This window comes from Ceratotherium simum, chromosome 3 (assembly GCF_057802395.1).
Source record: "Ceratotherium simum simum isolate JZ-2026a chromosome 3, ASM5780239v1, whole genome shotgun sequence".
In the NCBI taxonomy this organism is placed as follows: domain Eukaryota; kingdom Metazoa; phylum Chordata; class Mammalia; order Perissodactyla; family Rhinocerotidae; genus Ceratotherium; species Ceratotherium simum.
Window position 1 is genome coordinate 79,426,363 of NC_141902.1, and position 14,869 is coordinate 79,441,231.

General features: G+C 38.2%; 1 protein-coding gene across 2 annotated transcripts in view; it reads left to right on the plus strand.

Annotated features, from left to right (window-relative positions):
• TARS3 (threonyl-tRNA synthetase 3) overlaps nt 1–14,869 on the plus strand; it is a 64,325-nt gene that overhangs the window by 16,842 nt on the left and 32,614 nt on the right. For both annotated transcript variants that reach the window (XM_004431882.3, XM_087428845.1), the window contains exons 7-10: nt 1,298–1,362; nt 3,756–3,834; nt 4,685–4,831; nt 5,731–5,829. In XM_004431882.3, coding sequence (XP_004431939.1) covers nt 1,298–1,362; nt 3,756–3,834; nt 4,685–4,831; nt 5,731–5,829 — 390 coding nt within the window. The remainder of the gene's footprint in view (nt 1–1,297; nt 1,363–3,755; nt 3,835–4,684; nt 4,832–5,730; nt 5,830–14,869) is intronic.

Consider the following 14,869-nt stretch of genomic DNA (forward strand, 5'->3'; position numbering starts at 1 on the left):
TGATTTGCATTTCTCTAATGACTAGTGATGTTGAACATCTTTTCAAGTGCTTATTGGCCATTTCTATATCTTCTTTGGAGAAACGTCTATTCAAATCCTTTGCCCATTTTTGAATTGAGTTGTTTGTTTTTTTGTTGTTCAATTGTAGGAATTCTTGATATATTCTGGATATTAATCCTGTATCAGATATATGATTTACAATTATTTTCTCCTATTCTGTGGGTTGAGAACTAAACTCAGTCAAACTTTTGTGAAGAAAAATAATTTTATTTTAACGTATAGGTATGAAACAGTTAGATCATACAAATCTATTTTTTTCTCCCAACAACTACCTCCTTTAAGAAGTTATTTAATATAAAGTACCAGTACCATAGTAATAGTGATGAAAGCAGAAAAGAAAAATGTCTGCTAAGTTTTTTAATGTAATGATATCTTTTACTATAAACTTTGTTTTAGTTTTTACACAAATTAATAATGTAGCTATGTCCTCAGAATTTTATATTTTATTTCATGTAGTTAAAATTAGAATCTTCTAGGACAGGGCTGTCCAATAGAAATGTAACGCAATCCACAAATCTGAGCCGCGTATGTAATCTTAAATTTTCTGGTGGCCACATTTTAAAAGTAAAGGAAACGTGAAATTAATTTTTCTTGTTGTTTTTTTTTGTGAGGAAGATCAGCACTGAGCTAACATCCATGCCAATCCTCCTCATTTGTTGCTGAGGAAGAGTGGCTCTGAGCTAACATCCATGCCCATCTTCCTCCACTTTATGTGGGACACTGCCACAGCATGGCCTGGCAAGCAGTGCGTGGGTGCGCACCTGGGATCCAAACCCCGGCCACCAGCAGCGGAGCGCGTGCACTTAACCACTAGGCCACGGGGCCAGCCCCGAAATTAATTTTTATAACATTTTGTTTAACTCAATATATAAAAAAGTCACTTCAACATGTAACATAATTAATTATTAATTATTTTTAATTGAATACAAAAAATAATTATTTTAAAAAAATTAATGTGCTATTTTATGTTCTTTTTTTCACATTATGACCCTGACCCAGTGTGTTTTGTATTTACAGCACATCTCATTTCAGATCAGTTGCCTTTCGAGTGCTCAGAGCCTCATGGGCTCGTGGCTCCCATGCTGGACAGTACAACTCTAGGCTGTGAGCTCTTCTATCCCCAAGGTCTTAGCACCTAAAACATAGTAGATGCCCATTCAATGTTTGTTGGAAAAAGTAAATCTTTTTCCATTTAAACATTTTATGTAATAATATGTAAATATATTTTTCTTTGTAGTACAATAAATTTAAATGCCGCATCCTGAATGAGAAGGTTAACACACCAACCACCACAGTTTACAGGTAAAGTGTGCATGAATTTTAAACACTGCTCAGTGGTAAACCTGAAGGCATTGGCAGTGGAAGCAGTCTGTCTCTGGGTGGGGGGGTCAATGTGTAAATTTGCATAGTTGATATACTGCTTTGGTTAGGGACTCCAAAATGTTATCACCAAAGCGAAATTATTATTTTCTCATTTGTATTCATCAGATTGTAGAAAAACCCAAATTTTGTTTTCTGCTACTGGCTGTAACAACATCTTACTCCATGCAGGTGAGACTGCTCGCCCAGTGCCTTACGTTTTTGGGGGGCTGTTAGGGAAAGGAATTTTGTTGACCCGCCCACATTCTTATAAAGGTGGCAGTGGGAGCCGTTGTGGGCCATCTCCTCCCACAGTGATTCTCTGCCTCGTGCTGTATTCTGCGTTGTCCAGAGTCCAAAGCAACAACCTTCATGCGTTAGCAGGCTATTCATGGTGAAACAAGTGTTGGAAGCAAAGGCAAAGTCAAGTGGTAAGAAGAGGCAAGGGAAATCAGTACCCCAGTGACTTAGTTCTGTTAGTTTAGCGTTAGGCTCCCGAGCCCCTTTATATTCATCCACTTTTTTAGCTGAATTACAAGTAATTTCTGTTCCCCATTTCTGTGTGTTCCGGCTACCTGGCTGCTGCTGTGACCTTCACAGTGCCATCTTAGAAGATCTGGTGTCTATATAGTCTGTACCATCACAAATATCCTCCACTCGGGCACTTATTTTCCACAGTCAAGTACTTGTGGTTTTCTGGTTTAATTGTACTATAAGTAAAATCATATCCCCTTTCTGTAAAGCTGTGCACAGTGTATTTCTTAAATTATAATACAAACTCGTTGCTATTTGACATCGAAGTGGGATACCATGTTAATCTTATTTTTGCCACTCTCTCATGACCTGATAAGATCTTATTATTCATAACCTACAATTCAAGTAAATGTTAGGATAGCCATTTTAAAAGTTTAAAAATAAATAAAGAAATAGAAAAGGTATGTTAAGGTTTGAAATTCTGGCTGCTAATACTTGACCTTTTTGGTTTTTCTTTTAACTTAGGTCAACATTGACGTTTCTTATTCTACCAATTTCAATGGCTGTATTTAATTTTTGGAAAATAAATGGCTTTTTTCTGTAGGGTTATTTAAAGATTAGAGTACTGAGGCCTTTCATGCTAGTTAGACATTCCTTTCTTTCCTCTGAGTGTTGATTTACAACTTCCATCGTGGACAGAGCACAATATATTAAGCCTGGTCTTTCAAAGAAATGACATTTTCATGTTTAAAGCTTCATTCTACTTTGGTGAATCAGCCAGTCTCTTTATGTGTTCATTGTAATTTTTAACTTTTTAACCAGTGAACTTTAAAAGTATTTAAAATTGGTTGGAATAGTTAAGGAACAGTTTACTTTCTTTACTAAATTTACCTTAAATTGGTTGATGTTAAATAATCTTCCCTCTGACCTGTGTTATGAGTATTTTAGCTCTGTTAATGTCCCTGTACTTGAAGAAAAGGCTGCACCTATTAAGGTTTGGGGGTCCTTCTTCATTATATGTTTTGGGGTCCTTGTTCATTATAGGCGCAAATGAATCCCTGGCTAGAGCCCCATGTGTTTTAATAGCAGTGTCATCTCTGATCTAAACTTTTGCCTGAGATTTGCATTATAAGTCAGTGTGCTGTTTTAATAAACCAAGAGACAGTTAGGCATTTTGTCATGAAACCAGAGGGCCTAAAAACAAACAAACAAAAAAATCCTTGAGTTTATTTTTTTAATAGACTTTATTTTTTTAGAGCAGTTTTAGGTTCACAGCAAAATTTAGAGGAAGGTACAGAGAATTCCCATATACCCCACTATCAACATCCCCATCCAGACTAGTACATTTGTTCTAGTAGATGAACCTACATTAACACATCATAATCACCCAGAGTTTACGTTACGGTTCACTCTGGTGTTGTGCATTCTATGGGTTTGGTGAAGTTTATTTTTAATGTCAGGTATCAAGTTAATGCCTTTTGTAAAAATTTCGTATAATTTTGGTTTTGAAAATTATTGTAGAGTAGGGAAATGGCTTTTTGATTTTATGACAGTGGAAAATTTTTAAGAGCCTTGGGATGTGACCATGAAAAGTGGTGTCTCTGTATGCAGTTTCTTTCCGAAGATTCTGTAGCTTTTGAATTAGAGCAAAGGAGTGAAGACTGGGATCTGAAACTAGATGAATTGCCTCTCTCCTTCACCCTAAATTAAAAATTAATTTAAATTGCCCCCAAGTTAAAAATTGCCCCAAAACATACAAATAAGTAGAATTCTTCACTTAAAACATATGAGAACATGGTTTATAATGAATAGTCCAGAAAGCTGTAACTCTTTGTGGACATGTTTTAAATATTCCATTATAGGTGCGGTCCACTAATTGACCTTTGTAAAGGCCCCCATGTAAGACACACTGGAAAAATTAAAGCCATAAAAATTTTCAAGGTAAGAATTGATTTTTTTTTAATATAGCAAACTTAAGATGAACTAGATAAGAAGGTATTTCAATCATATCTTTTATAATATAAATATCATGCTATTTTAAAACATTTCATTCTTATTTTATTTTTCTATGGGCTTCTAAGAATAATATGATGTTTTAGAATTTTGATAATTAAAACATATGTAGCTTTTAATTATTTATCATTTAACCTTAGTGTAAATGTTATAATTCATTTCTTTTTCATATGATATTTTAAGATATTGTTCTGCATACTATTGTTGTCTTGAATCGCCCTAATGTGAACAAGAACATTTATCTGCATGTGAGAATAATGAACCTTAGGAAAAGCAAAAAACAAAAGGCGATACACTGGTATAGTAGAGAAAACATTGCTCTGGGAATCAAGAGGCAGGGGACTGACTTTTCAGTCCTGACCTCTGTGGGCCTTGTTTTCTCGCAGGTGGGGAGACGAGGGTTGATGACAGCACTGTTCTTAACCATTGGCTGTGGATCAGCAAGGCCCATCTTCACTTCCCTAGATCTCCTTCCTCTCCTGCTCCCTTCCTTGGTGATCACAATTGCTGTTTAACCTTCCCTCATTTCCACTCTTTCTTTCTCACTTTTTGTTCCTAGAATCCACCACAAACTCAACATAATTTACTTATTAATGGTATAATTTGGGCTGGAAAAATTTAGTTAGAATTAATTTAAGATTTTTTCTAGCACTATAAAAAAATCGTCTGTAAATAAGCTATGTTGATATTATAGTGGAAATTTGTGTACATATTTCAGAGCAGTTTTATTTATAACTAAATGTTTGATATGTTGACCAAAATCTTGTTTGATGTTTAGAATTCCTCAACATATTGGGAGGGCAATCCTGAAATGGAAACATTGCAGAGGATCTATGGAATATCCTTTCCTGACAACAAGATGATGAAAACCTGGGAAAAGTTCCAAGAGGAAGCCAAGAACCGAGATCACAGGAAAATCGGGAAGGTATGCCGCACATCCTAAGCACTGCTGAGATGAGAACATTCCTTTCTTGGCTTATGATTACATCTCATAAAACTAAATTGTTTTAAAAATAATATTTCTTCTTCTTCTCTTCTCCTATCTTCAATTTTGCTGGCACTTGTAGTTTGCTGTTGGGTTCTTTCATGCTAATAACCCAGATGTCTTCTAACCTCTTTCCTTCCTGTATCTTTTATTAGATTTTAAAAATTGCACCCTTCTCTTATTTTTATCATGGTATAAAAAGAACTTTTTAAGAACTTGTGCATACTTTATAATATACTTTTCATTTGGGAAGCAGAGCAGAAAGAAAGAATGAGACTTGAAAGCAGGTAGACCTGGGTTTTAATCTCAACCCTGCCACTTATGAGCTGTGTTATATGATGGACATTCACTTATGGAACCACGTGTCCTTGTCTCTTGCTGGGTAGCCTTGCAGGGCTGATGCAAGAATAGACTCTGGATGATGGTGGCCGGCATGGGCAGGCTCTCACTGTGTCATAGCCATGATGATGATCATCATCACTTAATGCCCACATTTAGCAGTGAACTTTTCTGATGATTTTGCCATGTTGTCTCCCCATGAGATCAATATTCCAAGGTGCCAAGTAAGAAATTAGCAGTAAATAAAAGGTAAAAAATAAAAGCTAAGTTCAAAGCTAGGCAACTGTAAATATGAATTGTAATTTTGTATGTGCTATTACGTATAGTTAAATGTAAGTGTTGAGGGACTTTGGAATGTCAATTATTAGAAGATGGAAATGATAACTGAATATATGTTTTATCCCTAACATATAATAATATGTGTACTTATGAAAATATGTTTACAGTAAATATTAAGCAACAACAGTGAAATTTGAAATGCAATTATTGTTTTAATCTAGGAACAAGAGCTTTTCTTTTTCCATGATCTGAGTCCTGGAAGCTGTTTTTTTCTTCCCAGAGGAGCCTTCATTTATAATACACTTATGGATTTCATACGAGTAAGTTAATTTTAAAAACATTTTATTTTTTATTTTTTTTTTTTTGAGGAACATCAGCCCTGAGCTAACATCCATGCCCATCCTCCTCTTTTTGCTGAGGAAGACCTGCTCTGAGCTAACATCTATTGCCAATCCTCCTCCTTTTTTTCCCTTTTTCTCCTCAAAGCCCCAGTAGATAGTTGTATGTCGTAGTTGCACATCCTTCTAGTTGCTGTGTGTGGGACGCCGCCTCAGCATGGCTGGAGAAGCGGTGCATCGGTGCACGCCTGGGATCCAAACCCGGGCTGCCAATAGCGGAGCGCGCACACTTAACCACTAAGCCACGGGGCTGGCCCCAAAAATATTTTATTCTTATTCAATTCCATTTTACATTTTAAAATTTTTTCACAGTAAAATGGCCCAGCATTTTCATTAGCTTTATCTCCCACTAGAGCATTTACTCTCTGCCAGGATTGAAGACTGATCACTCAATCCAGTCAGAGACTGAGCTGAGTTAGGGTTGGGCTTCCACTTTGATAAGACACAGTCTACCTGGGATTCATCCCTGTGTCTAGGGCATGGCCCTCTGAGTTTCCAGTTGACAGTCTGGTGGGTCTTCATCTCTTCAGCCCCAAAAGACTGGAGGAGAGTCAATTCTTCCCTTCGAATGTATTCTACTACTGAGTAGAAACTATTCCAAGTCTCATCTGATTATTACATGGGCTCAGAATCTAGTAATATGTCATCTGAATCAGGTCTAGGTGCAGATGAGGCTCCTCAAGTGCAATCCCTTAGGTACAGATCATCAAGTACAGTTCTTCTGTGAACTAAAGAGACAAGTTATCTGTGGGCCACCCCACTCTTCCTTCCCCCCACATTATAAAATGATGAAGAGGAATAGGATGCAAGAGGTACCCCCATTTGAAAAGGGGGTGGGCGTGAGTGGGAGGCACTAGTAGTCACTGATCTATAGAAATCTTGATACCTACCAGTTCTCCCTGCTCCAGGGTCAAAAAATGCACATTGAGCCGGCCCTGTGGCTTGGTGGTTAAGTGCGCGCGCTGCAATGCTGGTGGCCCGGGTTCGGATCCCGGGTGCGCATCGAGGCACCACTTCTCCGTCCATCCTGAGGCTGAGTCCCACATACAGCAACTAGAAGGATGTGCAGCTATGACATACAACTATCTACTGGGGCTTTGGGGGGAAAAAATAAAATAAATAAAATCTTTGGGCTGGCCCGGTGGCTTAGCGGTTAAGTGCACGCGCTCCGCTGCTGGCGGCCCGGGTTCGGATCCCGGGCGTGCACCGATGCACCGCTTCTCCGGCCATGCTGAGGCCGTGTCCCACATACAGCAACTAGAAGGATGTGCAGCTATGACATACAACTATCCGCTGGGGCTTTGGGGGAAAAAAATAAATAAATAAAATCTTAAAAAAAAAAAAATGCACATTGATTAGGCCTCAGTTTTGTTCTCTCTGGGCTCTGGTTCTAGGTCATCCTTCCTTTTCCTTAAGAAATGGTCCATGTGAACCTCTGAGTAGCTTTCTCAGTGTTCTCAACCTGATTCCTTCTGTTGAAGGTTGGGGGTCCAAAGACCTCATTTCATTTTGTGCTGTCTCTCTCTCTTTCAGTCTAAGCTAGTACAATTCCTTTAACTACTTTGTGGGGTCTTTTACTTACATTTATAATCAACACTTAGATAAAAGCCACACTTAAAATCTCTTTCTGAGACAGATCCTTCCCTACCTAGGGCTGCCTGTGAGGCTGCTCTGAGATAATACTTAAAAATATAGAAGCCTTAATGTTTCACTGAGAGACTCTACAAAGCACACTCTAGACTCTTAGAAGCCCTGCTAGGTACTCAGATCCTTCTGAGGTCTTCACAAAGAGCAGACAGCCACAATCTTAAGATCTTGACCCTAGGGCCATGCTCTACCGGTTGTAACCTGGATTTTATTTTTGTCCTGAAGTCATTCTTATCTGTGAGCCTTTTGCTGGGAGAATCTGAGGATGAGAAAGTTTTGTTTTTGAACCCAGTAGGTCCTGGCACTTATATATTTCCTCTAAATTTGGCTCAAAAATTTAATAGTACTCTCTTTAGTTTATGTCTCTCTTCTTGTATTTTAGCATAGGCAGCTAGAAGTCAGTTGTCCCTTTCTGCATTCTGCCTGGACATCTTTCCAGCTAAATCCATGAATTCCTTGGGTACTCTCTCTGTTTTCCATGTTACTTCGGGTGACGTGTTACCAAATCTCTGGTACCACATAACAAGGGTTCTTTTTTCTTCAACCTCCAATAATGTTTTCCTCACTGTCCTCCAAGTCTTCACAGGCAGTCTCTTTGAGGCCCTTATAGCTTCTGCCCACCACCTGGCCGCAAAGCCAAAGCTACATGTTTTAGGTTATCATTATAGCAGCACCCACGTCCAGTTGCAAATTCTGTTCTGGTTGTCTATTGCAGCATAACCAAGTGTTCCAAACTTAGTAGCTTAAAACTGCCATTTTTTCATTATTATCTTTCGTGGTTCCAAGTGTTAGGCTCATCAGGGTGATTCTTGCATTGGGTCCATTATACAACTGCATTCAGGTGGAGGCTGATGCCAGAGTTGTTGATTGAAGTATCAGTTACACTAATTAACATGCACAAATCTGAAATATAGCTCAATGAATTTTCACGTATGTGTATATCTACACAACTACCACTCAAATCAAGACATAGAACACTTCCATCCTCTCATAATGTCCTCCTGGGTCTCTTCCCAATCAGTACCCACCTCCCCTCCTCACACCTGAGAAGTCTGTTAGCATAGATTAATTGTGCCTGGTCTTAAACTTTGTATAAATGGAATCATATAGTATCTGCTATTGTGTTTCTGGCTTCTTTTGTTCAATATAACGTCTGAGATTCATGCAAGTTGTCTGTATAGTAGTTTCTTTTCCTATTGGTTTGAGGTATTCCATTTTATGTATATGGTACAATCTGTTTATATATTCTCCTGTAGGTGTACATTTAGGTTGTTTCCTGTTTGGAGCTCTTGCATATGAAGCTGCTGTGAATATTCTTGTATATGTCTTTTGGTGCACACAAGTACTCACTTCTCTTGGGTATACACCTAGGAGTGGAATTGCCAGGTCATAGAGTAGTAATGACTAACTTTTTAAGAAAATGCTGAACAGTTTTTAAGTGGTCAACCATTTAATATTCCTTCTAAAAATGTACGAGCATTCCAGTTGCTCTGCATCCTCATCAGCACTTGGTATTATCAGTCTGTCATTCTGGTAGGTATAATGGTATTATTTTATGTTTCCCTGATGAATAGTGATGTTGAGAATCTTTTCATATGCTTATTGGCCACTTGCATGTTCTCTTTTGTGAAGTTCCTGTGTATATTTTGCACATTTTAAAAATCAGGTTGTTTGTCTTTTTATTATTGATTCATAGAAGTATTTTCTATATTCTGAATCTGAGTCTTTTTAAAATATATGTATTGTGAGTATATTCTTTCAGTCTCTGGCTTATTGGCTCACTTTCTTAATAATATCTTTTGACCAACAGTTCTTACATTTAATGAAGTACGGTTTATTATTTTTTCTCTTCTGGTTAGCGCTTTTCACGTCCTGTTTAAGAAATCTTCGCCCACTTCAGAGTCATGAAACTGTTCTTTGTTCTGTTCTAGAAGCTCGATTGTGTTCACTTGCATACTTAAGTCTATGGTTTACCTTGAATTCATTTTTAGGTTCTGCAGAAGGGGTCAAGGTTCATTTTTATTCAAATGTTATCCAATAGCTTCAGTACCATTTATTACTGTAGTAGAATCTTTGTCCTAAACCAAATAATCGAATATATATGAATATATATATATATTTTTTCTGGGCATTTATTCTGTTGTTTTGGTCCCTTTGTTGTCTGTCTTTGCATCAATACCACACTGCTTTGACTACTGTAACGTACTGTAACTATACTTTGTCTTGATATCAGTAGTTAAGTTCTTTAATTTTATTATTCTTCTTCAGGATTATTTTAGCTATTCTAGATTATTTGTATTTCTGTATAAATTTTACAACAAGATTGTCAATTTCCTGAAAAAAAACACTGCTGATATTTTGGTTGGAATTACATTCAATCTATAGATTAACACCTTAATAATTGATACCTTAATAATATTGAGTTTTCCCATCCATGAACATGGAGATTTTATCAATTCATTTAGATCTTTATTTTCCCTCAGCAATATTTTGTAGTTTATATTTTAGAGGTCTTACACATCTTTCATCAGGTTTATCCCTAGATACTTGATTTTTTTAATGTAAATGGCAGAAAAACACATAAAAAGATGCTCAACATTTTTAGTCATCAAAGACTAAAGCTGCAGTGAGGTACAATTACACACCCACAGGAATGTCCCTCCACCTCGCTATAAAAAAAACACTGAAAATATCAGAGGTTGGTAAGAATACAGAGCAATTGTAACTTTTGTTGCTGGTGGGAATGCAAAATGGCATAGTTAGTTTGTAAAATGGTTTGGCAGTCTCTTAAAAATTAAACATATACTTACCATGTGACCCATCAATTCCACTTGTAATTCTTTACAATAGAAATAAAAACATATGTCCATACAGAGACTTGTATTTGAATGTTCATAGGAGCTTTATTTATAATAGCACAAAACTAGAAACAACCCAAATGCTCATCAGCTTGTGAAAGGATAAACATCATGTGGTATGTCCACGCAATGGAATACTACTTAGCAATAAAAAGGAGTGAAGTACTGATACAACAAGAAGGATGAATCTCAAAAGCATTATGCTAAGCCAAAGAAGTCAGTCAGAGACTACAAATAGTATGATCCTCTTATGTGAAATTTTAGACATGGGAGAACTATAGTGATAGAAAGATGATCAGGTGTCCTGGGGGTGGGGAGGGGATTGACTACAAAAGGTCAGGAGGGAACTTTTTGGCATGATAGGAATATTCTATGTCTTGATTGTGGTAGAGGTTACATGACTGTATACATCTGTCAAAAGTCATTGAATTGTACACTTAAAATCGGTGAATTTTATTGCATACAGATTATACCTCAAATAAGCTATTTTTTTGTGGTAAAATATATATAACATAAAATTTACCATTTTAGCCATACAATTTAGTTGCATTAAGTATGTTCATATTGTTGTGCAAGCATCACCACCATCCATCTCCAGCATGCCTTTCGTCTTGCAGAACTGAAACTCTCCAGAACCTTTTCATTGTCCCAAAATGAATCTCTGTACCCAATAAACAGTAAGTCCCCATTCCTGCCTCCTCCAGCCTCTGGTAACTGCCATTCTCCTTTGTCTCTATGAATTTGACTATTCTAGATATCACATATAAGTGGAATCACACAGTATTTGACCTTTGTAATAAAGCTAATTTTTTAAAAGTCTACTTGGATATCAACATAGACAAAACAGCTTTCTTATGTTAGGGTTTGCCTGATATATCTCTTTCTGCCTTTTTGTTTCCTGCCTATCTCTATTTCTATATTGAAAGTGTGTTTCTTGAAAAAAAGAATATTGTTGGGTCTTATTTTTTTGTTCAGTCTGACCACCTGTGTCTTTTTTTCTGTGCCTCACAGTCCTGCTCCTCAGAAGATCCAGTCAGTTCTGTTAATCACCAGCCAGTAGAGGGTGTACATGTGGGGGAGATTCTCAGTCATGCCAGGCCACCCCAAGGGCCATTGGCCCGTCCAGTGTCAACAGCCTTTGGCTTGATACCAGGTCCTAATCCAGTCAGTTGTGGCTGGAGTGGGAGGGATATGTGGTACTGAGCACAGTGGCCTCTGGAGAAGCCGTCTACTGTATAGGACCATTTTTCTCAGAAACGGAACTGCTGCCTTTCTGTGGAAGGTCATACAGGCAGGCATGTTGTCCCCACTGAGAGGGAAATTCCACAGTTTCTGAGTTTTTGACTCTGGAGTGAGATGACCTCCACTTATATTTAAGTTAAGGAGAGTGAACTTTTGGATGTACATTTGTTGCCGACTATATGAAAAACTAATAGTGAATAAGTATAGACATCTTTTGGTTACTCTCCTTGAAATTCTTTTCCCCTGTGTTCTGGAATATGTCTGTAAACTGGTTCTTGCTCTGTTTTTCTTTCCCCCTTGAAAATTTTTTTATTCTAAAATTTCATACAGCGAAATTCACACTTTTTCAACAAATGTGCAGAACTGTGTTATCACCACGACAATTAAGATATAGAACAATTTCATTATCCCAAAAACTTCCCTCATGCTACCCCCCTTTAGAGTCAAACCCTCTCCCCCTTAATCCTAGGTAACCACTGATTTGTTCTCCATTCCTAAAATTTTGGCATATTTGGTGAATAGAATCATAAGTGTATATAGCCTTTGAGACTAGTTTATTTTCCTCGGCATAACACCCTTGATATCCGTGTAAGTGGAGTGTATCAATGGTTCGCTCCTTTTATTGCTGAGCAATGTCCCATTATATGGACATAACACAGATTGTTCATCCATTTCCCCAGCTGAGGGACATTTGAGTTGTTTCCAGTTTTAGGAAATTACAAATAAAGCTGCTATAAACATTTATGTACAGGTTTTTGTATGAATATAGGTTTTCATTTTACTTGGCTAAATACATAGGAGTGTGATTTCAGGGTCATATGGTAAATTTATGTTTATCTGTAAAAGCAATTGCCAAACTATTTTCCAAAGGGACTGTTATTTTGCATTCCCACCAGCAACGTATGAGCGTTCCTTTTGTAAAATTTTCTTCGGTCACACCTTTTGAGTTCCCTGGAATCTGCCTGATCCATTCATACACGTCTGGAACTATGGAGTGGAGAAGGCAGTGACTCCTCTTGTTTTTATACTAATAACCCACTTGGAGAATTTTTGCTTCCTGTTCCCACAACCTTGGATTCAGTGGATTTCCAAACCAAACTTGTCTTTGCAGACATGTGAGATATTGAAGCATTTAGCTCCTGTGCAGAGAGAGTCCTGACAGGTGCACTCAAAGGGTTTAACTGAAGAGAGTCTAGTGAAGGAAATATTTACAGAGGTGTGGGTCCAGCTGAGGTAACTAACAAGGGATGGTAGAGCACCCAGGGATTACCAACAGCAGGATTCCCTTACCCCCCCACCCCCCAAGGCCTGAAGAGGTGAGAAGAATAGTGTTACCAAACCTAGAGCCAGCTTGAAGCCATGGAAGAGCAGCCACTCAACAGAAGCTATAACTGGAGATCACAGCCGGTGATCCTCCCAAGGCAAGGAAGGAGTGGGGAAGGGAGGAATAAATACCCTGACATCTCTCTTTTCTCACCCTCTGAATCCTTTTGGAACCTCCTATTGGTCAAACCCAAACAGAAGTCAGAAAGCAAGTAAGCCTGGTGATGGAGTCCATGGAAGTCAGCCTTTGGGGACACAGAGCAGGTCATAGAAGGGAGGAAAATGGATCAGTATGGGGTGGGACAGAGGTGGCAAATGGAGAATAACTAGCATGGCCCATCCCTTTTGCTACTCAGCGTCCATTTTTGTCCTTTGTTTGGATGAAGACATTTGTTTCCTTATACGAAGTCCCATCAGCCAATGTATCATCATGTGTTGATGTCAGTTCACTTTCACCTAAACTCTAAATTGTGACATTAGCCACCATCAGTGCTCTTCATGAAAGTATGCAGTGAAAAGAAATAATTAAATGTAATGATTCCCGCCTCAGCCTCTGTAGATGGAAACAAGGCCTAAGTTGATAAATCAGAGGTACCTTCTTTCACCACCCATTTCATCTTCCCCTTGTCCTGCCAGCACCTCAGATGGACAGAATGTTTTACCTGGTGGGTATATTGGTTTCATAGGATGCCTAACAAAGCACCGTAACTGAGTGGTTTAAAACAACAGAAATGGATTGCCTCACAGTTCTGGAGGCCAGATGTGAAATTAAGGTGTTGGCAGAGCTATGCTCCCTCTGAAACCTGTGGGAGAATCCTTCCTTGCTCCTTCCTAGCTGGTGGTGGTTTGTCAGTCATTGCTGGTGTTCCTTGGCTTGTTGATGCATCACTCCGGCCTCTGTCTTCACATAGTGTTCTCCCTGTGTGTCTTCAAGTCATCTTCCATCTACATGTGTCTGTCTCATCCAAATTTCCCCTTTTCATAAAGACACCAGTCATATTGGATTAGGGCTCACCCTAATTACTTCATCTTAACTAGATTATCTGGAAAGACCCTATTTCCAAATAAGGCCATATTCTGAGGTCTTAGGGGTTAGGACTTCAACATATCTTTTTAGGGGGACACAATTCAACCCATAATGGTGGATGACCCAAATCTTCTTCCCACAAGATCCAAGTTCTTAGTGATCCTGTCTTTATTGGGTTGCTAGGATTCCCCAATGATCATCATTGTTGCATGTGGAAATACCTAAGGCTCCTCACTGACTCCAGACATAGTCCTCCTTACTCTACTGTATAACAGCAACACAATCTCCCCCAATTCTTTCCTTGGACACCAAGGCACATTACTGAGAGATTCCAAAGCTTTAGGGATAAAGAAAAAACCCTAAAAGTTTCCAGAGAGGAAAAGCCATACACATAGTAACAGAAGACAGGAACAATGCCTTAAAAATGTGAAGCCTAAAAATCTATATCCAGCTAAAGTAGTCTTGCTTCTGGGATTCTCCCATTTAGTTTTAGCTTTCCCAGGTCTGCTGAGGCAATTGTGCACCTACTTTCCAGGTTCTCAAGTATGTAGCCTTCATTTCCTTTCCTTTTCTCTTTGACCTTGTAGATTTACGCTGTTATAAAAACTTTGTTATTTTAGTGTGGTTTTGGAAAGGAGCTGTTTAAGTGGAATTGCTAGAGTTTTTATAATGAAAAATTACTTAAAAGCATTTCTCTGATGTTCAGGTGCTATTTAGGTGTTTTTAGGTGACTAGGTCACCAGACGCAGGTAGAGATTCAGTACTTTCAGTAGCCTGAAACTATTATTTCAGGGATGAAATATGATTTTTAATCTTCAGAATAAGCTTTTAGGATTTCTTCAGGAGATCAGACTGAGCTGTGGAC